General features: G+C 41.9%; 2 protein-coding genes across 2 annotated transcripts; both read right to left on the bottom strand.

The window, feature by feature from the left end:
- Nucleotides 1-6,187: 6,187 nt before the first annotated feature.
- Nucleotides 6,188-7,139, bottom strand: LOC118508939. The gene is made up of 2 exons (XM_036048848.1): nucleotides 6,906-7,139; nucleotides 6,188-6,845 (listed from the first exon to the last, which is right to left on the bottom strand). The coding sequence occupies exons 1-2, from the start codon at nucleotides 7,083-7,085 to the stop codon at nucleotides 6,408-6,410; spliced, it is 618 nt and encodes a 205-aa protein (XP_035904741.1). The 5' UTR covers nucleotides 7,086-7,139; the 3' UTR covers nucleotides 6,188-6,407.
- Nucleotides 7,140-7,429: 290 nt separating this feature from the next.
- LOC118508938 (origin recognition complex subunit 4) lies at nucleotides 7,430-9,076 on the bottom strand. The gene is made up of 2 exons (XM_036048847.1): nucleotides 8,813-9,076; nucleotides 7,430-8,747 (listed from the first exon to the last, which is right to left on the bottom strand). The coding sequence occupies exons 1-2, from the start codon at nucleotides 9,002-9,004 to the stop codon at nucleotides 7,560-7,562; spliced, it is 1,380 nt and encodes a 459-aa protein (XP_035904740.1). The 5' UTR covers nucleotides 9,005-9,076; the 3' UTR covers nucleotides 7,430-7,559.
- Nucleotides 9,077-9,502: the final 426 nt, after the last annotated feature.

The raw sequence follows: 9,502 nt of genomic DNA, 5'->3' as shown, positions 1-9,502 counted from the left end.
CGAGCGTTTGTCCACCGTGGTTCCTCATTCGGGTTGATGTTGCCGAGGGGATTTAAAGTACTTTTGAATAATGTTTTTTATGTTGTTTTTCATACCAGAAGAAAGAAAACATGAAGCTGATTAGATTTTGGATAACTGAAACCCCCAAGCAGGTACATGCTACGGTGTAAGGCTGCAGTAGAATCGTAAGGGACTGCAATTACCCAATATACTTAAGCACGAAGATATAAGGGAAAAAACTATGTTTAAAAGGGGTTAAAAAGATCAAATTAAGATAAAGAAATATGTACGTATCTGAACAAAGTTGACAGCAATTCTGAGCTAGGACTTATGAGCTATCAGTGTCATAGATAGTACATGTTCGCTGGCTCAACTCTTTCTGGGCTTAGACGATCGAGTTGCTACTCCATCTTAACTATAGAGTGATTGAATAAGATCCTAGGATGAGTGTTTGGCTTGGTATATACTGAGCTCAGTAATGATTTTTTTTATCAAAGACGATGCTGATGTACGGCATCACCGGGGCTCAGATCTCATCCGGACCCGCCTCTCTGTACGCAGTACTGACTATACAGCTGCGGGTAAAATTCAGTTACGGAAAGCCAGGAATGGTAAGCCAAGTTCTAGTGCCAAAGAAGAAGAAAAAGAAAGATTTTGTGAAACTCTAGGAGCAGTTCTAACCGCTCTTGAAGATCTGTCGCACTGCTTTATACTTTTTTGCTCACGGACGAACTTCCTAGTATGAACAAATATTCAGTTGCTCTTCCTCGGCTTTTTAAACCACAGCTGCTACAGATGAATAGATCGCGCTGTAATACTTTACCTCTGCATACCAAACACAATACAAAAACGTAGAATAGTTTAGAGGACAGGTATGACACTTAAAACGTTTGAGAAGTAAAGATTTAATCGATGCTTCATCGAAGAACAACATAGGAACTTCCGCATCGGCCAAATTTACAAAACAGTTTAAGCTTACTACAACTTCGTGAAGTCCCGACCTACCATTTTGTCTGCGTACATTACTAATAGAATTTCTTATCCTTAAGAGATCTTACTGGAAAGCTTCTCGTAATAAGCTTTCCTGGCAATATCTTAAACCTGATCCTACCTCCTGGTCCCAACTCAATAAGGAGTCTATAGTAGGATTGTAGCATGAGACAATATCCGTTGGCACACAATCAAAGTTAAAAAAGGCATGATAGCAGGAGGCTCACATAGGCTACATGAGGCTCAGGCTACATGCCCATTATTGTTCGATGTACTAAGAAACCAACCAAGAACAACTAAGAATCTTTACACTTATAGCTCTGAAATCTTAAGATTTATAGCCAACTAATCAGACATGTGATCAATAAATAATGACCAATTAGTTTATAAATTCAAATTGTATTTGAGAGAATCCTGCAAGGTTGTGCTTTGGATACATGTAAAGCTGAATGTTAATTTTTACATTCAAAATGAACAGTTTTGCTTCTACAGCTCTCCTTTTTGCTTTCACTTTCCTTAGCTAATAATAGAGGAAGATTTTGGCTCTCAACACGAAAAGTCCGACCATCCATCTAATAGACGGCCCATTACGGTCGATCAGCTCCTACAACTCCAGAAGGAGTTCCGTACATCAAAAATTCAACACATGCTCCTGTCCTGAGCCGCTCGATGATCCTCCGATCCTCGCCATACTCAGCAACCATGCGCTATGAATACGATAAAACTGCTTTCAACACCAAGGCACGATGCTGTGCAAATTACCTTGAGCAAAAGGTGGGCAAAGAAAGCTACAGTCCTGAAATCCCCCCCTATGGTACGCAGCGATCGGCAGCTCACGTCAAACGGCCGGAACACGCCAATTTCGATGTGGCAGGCTGTCCATTTCCCAGAATCCGAAATCGAAACGAAACGATAATGATATGCTGCATAGGCGAACTCCGGCGATCGTCCGGGCTACTCATTTTTTTCCCCGACAGCCATCGGTATCCACCGCCGCTCAGGTGGAGGCTCAGGTGGAATGTTTGACCCTTTTTGTCTTTTTATTGTTCCTTGGCATATGCATAACATTAGACGGAAGAATATAAAAGCTCGAAAAAAGCAGTCTGAACCGAACAACACACACCTTTCACAAGAAAGAGCTCAAAAGCGCCAATGTCTGGACCCTTTTTGGTTGGTCTGTTTTTGTTTTTGGGAAGAATGTAAGATTTGCATGTTTTCTTGCACGGGAAAAAAAGGCTTTCTTTGAAAAGTTTGTGAATAAAAGATGGGCATTTTTGTGGACATGGATTGAGCAAAGCAGCTACCACTGTCTGCTACTAATCCTTTCGCTCGTGTCGAATTTTTAAACGCTATTTTAAAATTAAATAATTATAGACTTTAGTATCAAAATTTCATTGTGGAAAAAAATATTCTGGCTATCGATGAATTCCATTCTTCATCAAACTTTCCTTGCAACTCGAAACATCTCCTGAATCGTTCTCCTGTCCGTGCCATTATCCTTCAACCGCATTGTTCCAGCTTTGCACATTAAACATCACGGGTTCGTGTAATTTAATCATTTAAACGTTTTCATTGACACGTGTTTCTTATTATTCCCCACCAAAGAAGACCAACCAACCAACCACGTGCCGGGTCAAAGAAATGGATCCCCAACGCTCATCGCCCATCGATCGGTAATGATCGAGCATAATCGGCCAGCAGCAGCAGACACACCGAACAACTATCATTGTGCATCCTGATGAAGATCATAAAGTTCGTTTACCATAAACGATCGCGGTTACTACACGCCAAACGGCCACCAATCAACCCACCAATTCCGCACGTAATCACATTCAATTTCGTACTAATAAATGTCGATCGTGTGTTTTTTTGTTGTACACTTAAACGGTGCATCATTGAGGTGAGTGTGACGGAACATTCACCATTACGGATCGGAAAGAGAAGCAAACGCTGCGCCCGGCATTAATCACCTGTGCAAAGTGTAGCTTTAAACTGTTTAAGCACTTGTTGTCCGTCGGTTTTTATTAGGGTAAAATGATTTTTGGGGTTTAGCCGGCGTGTGTGACTGATGAAACATTGGTTGGTTGATTTTTGCGGTTCATCCCCTTATTTCTCATTGCCCGGTAAGACAGCTGTTACTGTAAAAGAGTTAAACCGCACTGTTGACTGGCATAATAACATGTCGTTGGATCAATCAAATCATTGCCTTCGTCGGTCAACAATAACCAAATAATGCATAGGGAGGGCGTTTGGTTGAAATGAAATCTTTATTTTCATGTCTTTCAAGAGATAATGGTATATTCTTAAGTTTACAACTAACTGATGAGAGTTAATGAGATCATAATCTGTACCCGGAACAATCCACAAGGCGTGTGGAATGATTTATTCGGTAAAGATTTTGTTGAATTCTCCTTACTGGCTGTATAAGTTGCTTTTTCTTACTTTCATTTGATTTTAACACATTTTTATTTTAAGTTAATGCTTTTTATACAAAATTTATAAAGTAGTTTATAGTAAATATATATTTTTATGCTATAATATCTAGTAAGGATTTTTTTGTCAGTCCGTACAACAAGCCAGGCGTCTCCATTAGTGTAATTTAATTAAAGGGTAAACCTGGAAGATGTACTATTTGTAACAACATTAGTTATTATTTACATTTAAATGAAATTATTATTTTTTAATTTTGTTGTGGCATTAAATTGTAAAAGAAAATATATCTCGTACTTCAAGAGTTTTTTTTATAATACTACTTATTCCTTAAATCCAATTAGAAGATATACTTCTCATGTTAAAATATTAAAGTGAACAATAATATTGTGTTAAATATTCCCAAGTTCATAAACTATCTGATTCTTATGCTTGTTGCTACTGCAGATGAACATTATAAAATATTTTTATCAAAAACATGGAGCTAGTATCATTTTTATAGCCGACGGAAATCTATCTTGTGGTAAATAGATAGCAAAGAAATAAAACTCTAGATAAGAAAAAATATGGATATGGACCAACATTATTGACCTTATCAGAAAATATAAAAAGCAATTATTCATCTATAATTTAAGATAAACAAAATACACTTTGGCCAATTCCTTAGTATCAATCTTTGCTGTTTTTATTTATACAGGACAGATTCAAATAAAAATTTAGAAAAATATGTAAAATAACATCTCGCAAAAGTAACCGAGCATGCCCGGGATATGGCAAATAACTTGGAGGAAATGCTTAGTTAATTTTGTTTAATTGTTTTTTTTTGCGTGAATGTAATTTACAGTCACGACATGCGGTGGTGGCAATACGGAATCAGTCCGTCATCATTAATTAATAAATAAAATGAATAAATAAATATCTTGCTAAAGTATTTTGTCTATTTTTGATAATTATATGTCGATTTAAGAAATGCTAAACCATTAACACATTCAAGTTGATCTTTCTGTAGTTCGCTGCCATTTTTTCACGATTATTATAACATATTTAGCTCGTAAAACAGTCTTACGGTTGTCTCTAATTAGTTTGCTCTTTCTTTCATAAAAAATATCGTTATATTCTTTCCACAAACAATAAAACAATGAAATGAGTATGATTTCTTTTATGCTTCAACCATACAATTTCGTCCACAACTGTAGCCGTAGTTCATTTTGTATCGTAGCCACGCCTCCTTTTACAACTCGTTCTCCACTTACGCCTCTTCGAGTATAAATTCTACAGCACGCACGAGCAACAAAAACATGGTTTACATTATTCGAATTTATCGATTTTATTGCTTTAAATCATTTTAATGTAATAAGATGATCTATTATTCTTTTGCTTAGGAATTAAAATAAAATTCAGCCTTGGTAAAGCCAAATGGTAAAGAAAGAGGGAATACAGACTGCTTTTATCTACAGTTTTAACCTTAAAATAGTTTTCCTTTCGAGCAATTCTAGATAGAAAAAAAAACCCGAATCGAAGGTAGACGACGCTTTGTCTGACCCCACGACGGCGGAAACCATGACTCGGTCACTTCAAGGCAGTCGCGGTCACCATTGCCCTGGCAGCTGTCACATTTCGCATTTTGCACGGAACTACCACCGTACACCGAGAACCACAGCTAATTGTAAAATCAGTGCCCCGCGGGCAATCATACCGAGAACCTTCTCCCTTCCCCCCGAAACCAATTCTATGGCTACCAATGGACACAACACGGCAGCGGCTGTCCCGATCGCACCAATTATAGACTCCGACCGACTGCGTCGTCAGTAGCCGGCCAGAAACCGTTTTTTCTTTTCTTTTCTTTAGCCTGCAGGCCCTGAGCGATTTGCGGTGCGGTTTGCTGCGGTTCCGAAAACCATCCCAAAACCGGAATGAACCAAACTCCATCTTACTTCCAGCGGACTTCTTGTGGTCACCGGCGTGGCTGCTCGGGGCGGTCTGGAGCTCTGTCTGTCTGGTGCTCGTCCGGGTTCGGGGCCACGTTATCGGGTGCAACGAATCGACACGGCACGACATGACAGTGACACTTGGGTTGATCGTGCCGTGCGGAGGCCAACGACAACCATAAGCGTTCGACCCAACGGGACCAATTTTGCTGCACAACAGTTTTGCTTTTCGTTCGCTTCCTGCATCTCCCATCTGGCGCACTCTCTCTCTCTCGGCACAGTTTATGCAAAATTGTGCAGTTTTGTTGGGACTGCCGTGGACCTTGCCTTGAGTAGCGCCTGTGTCAAACGGGCGACCAACTGGCTATCGATTAGATAAATGGATTTCATTGGAAAATTGGATGGCTTATCTATTATTTCGTGATGGAAGCCATTTTTTCACATTAGAACACTCGAGGATGGTTTCAATCATGCAAGCTGTCAGTCGACGCTTTTCGCATGATGTAACAAGAATGATGGTTACCTCGAGGACATTGTGTGTATAAATCTTCTTCAATGTGTGACACGACTCATAACTTGCATAACTATTTTTAAGTAATCAAAAATAAGGTATAATAGAAGTAAATTGGTTAACGAGCTTGAGAATTGAATAATACATCACGCGAATGACACCAGACAGCTTGCACACGTAACTCCACCTTGCTAATGCTCTGTGGCTACTTGATCAAAGCAAGCCGCGATAAAAATGGCGCCCTGGCAACACACAGGAAACCCATTACGATCACAAACGATTGCAATTGTTGGTTCAAATTTCAATTACATCATCTTCAATTTAACTTCAATGTTTGGCTTTAGTAGACGATTACACCCCACGGCTAGGCTTCATTTTCCAAATGCACTGTAGGACACGATGTAACTTTATTCAATTATTGGTATACAAAAACACACAGACACCGAGTGCAATAGATTAATGTTCCGCACGCCCATCCGAGTGCGTCCTGTCCATATCCGTTCGTGTAGTTTCTCCCCAACTTCGACGTCCATTAGCCCATCGATCGATCACTGCTGATACTCGATGCGTTCCTTGTTCGGATCGGCTCTGTCCACCCGGTACATGTACGATCGGCTGTTGGCCGCACCGATCTCATTCCGGTCGATCGGTACATACTGTACCACCTCCTCCCCATGCTCGCCCAGCATCTTCTTCAGCTGCTGTACCTCCTTATCGCGGGCCAGCGAGGCAAGCTTCTGCAGTAGCTCCGGATCTTCCTCGAGCGCCTCATCAAGCACCTCCCAGGAGATGAACTTAAGGTCGGACCCGAAGAACAGATCATCCGACAGGATGTCTATGATATGGTTGAGATCGAGCGGACGAATCTTCTTGTACGATTTGCCCATATCGTCCGGAATCAGCGAACCGGGCGTGGGACGTTTCGATGTCTTCATGTACCGTTCGAACCAGCTCGATCCACTCTCGTCCGGGGTTGATGCTTCCATCTGCAAAGGGGGAAATTCGAGTGGATATTACAAAGGACACCTGAGTGCAGAATATCTTACATGGAATCCTCCTGCACGACGCCCTATTCTCGGCACACTTTTCGATTGTTTGAGGAAAAAGTTCTCCAAGTCACCACGCCGTCCAATTCGAGGCACACTTTTTGAGAGTTTGATGAAGAACCCGGGCGATTCGCTGCCGAGTGCGTAGCAAACGAGGGCAAACAACACTACCAGCTTCATCGTAGGCTTATGTTTGGGGACACCGTGAGAATGAGACTGTCTTTTCGTTACACCGCCGGAATTGTATTTATATCAATCTTGTTTCGTCGTTGGCGATGGTTCATCGTTCGCGGGAAGTCTTATTACGGCCACCCGTATCGGATTATACGAATGCAAATGAGCTCTCGATGTCTCGATGCAGTAACAGACGCACCCTTTTTTCCCAAGCATATGCAAATGTTTTTAGGTTTTATTGATTTTTAGCTCTAGATTCCCCCAGAGAAGTGCTGTTGTAAGCTATTGTAACAATCAGTGAAATTCTTGTTTCTGTGTCATCTTTCTTCATGCAGCAATGGATTTTCTCCTTCGATTTTTTGGTTCATTTACTTTCATGTTTGAAATTTTATAAAAAAATATTTACATTTTCCATCACTTTTCTCATAAATACTATATCAGTTCTCAAATGGTGTTGTGGATATTGAGATCCCACTCCACTCACACCAGCGAACTCTGTTCCCACTGGGTGATTTCGGTTGGCAAAAGCGCCATCCGCTGGACCGCCTGATGTATTTGGCCGTACGTCAGCAGCAATCGATGAATCTGGTACTCCTTCTGCACCTTCGTCAAACCTCCACCAGTGACGGGTGCAATAAACTCCAGCTGCTTTAGATGTTCGAACGCTTTCAGCACGACGGGCCGCTCGATGCCCTTCATGGTGGAGCTACTGTTGGCCCACTTGCTAAAGCGCGTCAGAATCATCTCGTAGTTGAACGGTTCCCGATCATAAATCTCCGAATGGTGCTTCATGGCAATGATCAAACATATCTCAAGCACCGACAGTCCCATCAGCAGCTTCACCTTATGGTCCGATTCGTAGCTTTCCAGATGCTTCTGTACCAATTCGACGGTAATGCAGGGATGCTGCTCATCCACCTCGCTAACCAGCTCGAACAGAAACATCCGGAACGGACCCTCCAGCACATCGAAATCGTACATCCTTTGCAGTGCCGTCTGTACTTCCGCACTCTTGACCAGCTTATCGATATGCCGATTCCACTGCGTTACCCATTTCGGCGAGAAGCTAAAGTTCAGTGGATTAAACAGGCGGTTCAGCAGTGTAAATTCTTCATTGTTAAGTGCCTCACTGGGAATGGGAGTATGCTGCGCTTCAAACGCCCGCAACTCCTGTTCGGTGGGAAGCTTTAGCAAGCTCTCAAACAGTTCCATCCGTCCGGCGAAATCATCTTCGTTCGGGAGGAGAAATATTTGCCGATGAGAAAAGCGTGATTTTACGCGCTTTTCCAGCAGCTCGATCACATCCAACCGTGCCGTAATGCCAAGCACACAGATCGGGGCCTGGGCCGATTGAGCCACATCGAACAGGTTGTACAGCAGCGTTTGGTTGTGGTGCGAGCAGAACAGGTCAAACTCTTCCAGCAGAAAGATGACGCTTTTCGATTTCTTCCGATCGCCCGCCTTAAGACACTCGAGCAAGAAGGCTAGATTTTCGGCAAACGATCCAAACACCTTGCCGTCGACGGCATTTTCGAGATTCATCTGAGCGGTTGCCGATTTCAGCGCCAGTCGATCGTCAATGTGAACCAGTCCGTTCAGATACACGATCAGGCAGTTTCGGTAGAACGTTGCTTTGGTCAGTAGCTCAGCCAGCACCGATACAACCAGCTGCAAAGAAAAAGGCAGTATTTCATACTTTTGATTATTTTAACAAGAACAGTTACAAAACTTACGCTCGTCTTTCCAATGCCTCTCGGGCCCAACAGCAGCGCACTGTTCGATTCACCATGTTCCGCGGTACGCTCCAGCAGATCGTGAATATTTTGCCGTTCCGCTTCGTAACCGTGAAACGAAGCACGGTCCGTGGTCAAGCGAGATTTTAGAAACTGGCGTGTAATATCCAACTCAGTTTCAACGCCCGGCATTGTGGTCAGCTGTGATCAATCCGATTTGCGAATGGTATTTGCTTTCGCTTGTAAACAAACCTCTGCACGCAATGACATTTCGCGCCAAAACATTGGTTTCGTTCAAAATAAGTGTTCGTTAAGTTGTAAACGTTTTTTTAATTCTTTCAAAGTTTCTTTCTTGTTTCTGCATTCTCGTGGATTTTTTGCATTAAAAACATTACGAAATAAGTACGGAAACACTACAAAATAGTATCATACTGCATAATATAAGCAAAAAAAGATTTAAATAACTTTCGTTCAATTGCGTCGGGATGCCATCTGTCAAACCAAAGGTCAACGTAAGTTTTCAATCCGCCGCTATAGCTACACCAACATCTCCAACGCATCATTTGACAGCCAACGCAGCAGGTAGAAAAAAAAGAAAACATTTTGTCTACGTGTTTTGAAAACGTAATCTTATCAACAACAACCGCAATACCAATCGAATAATATCGGACCGTAAACAATTTTCCAGCA

This window comes from Anopheles stephensi, chromosome 3 (assembly GCF_013141755.1).
Source record: "Anopheles stephensi strain Indian chromosome 3, UCI_ANSTEP_V1.0, whole genome shotgun sequence".
Taxonomy (NCBI): Eukaryota; Metazoa; Arthropoda; class Insecta; order Diptera; family Culicidae; genus Anopheles; species Anopheles stephensi.
This window is presented reverse-complemented; position numbering and strand designations above follow the sequence as displayed.

What these genes read in the sequence shown, in the direction of transcription:
- LOC118508939 (XM_036048848.1), bottom strand. Translation starts at nt 7,085, where the DNA reads ATGAAGCTGGTAGTGTTGTTTGCCCTCGTTTGCTACGCACTCGGCAGC. An exon ending in GTCGTGCAGGAGGATTCCAT is followed by an intron (nt 6,846 to 6,905) that starts GTAAGATATTCT and finishes CCCCCTTTGCAG; the next exon opens with ATGGAAGCATCAACCCCGGA.
- LOC118508938 (XM_036048847.1), bottom strand. Translation starts at nt 9,004, where the DNA reads ATGCCGGGCGTTGAAACTGAGTTGGATATTACACGCCAGTTTCTAAAA. An exon ending in GAGGCATTGGAAAGACGAGC is followed by an intron (nt 8,748 to 8,812) that starts GTAAGTTTTGTA and finishes TTTTCTTTGCAG; the next exon opens with CTGGTTGTATCGGTGCTGGC.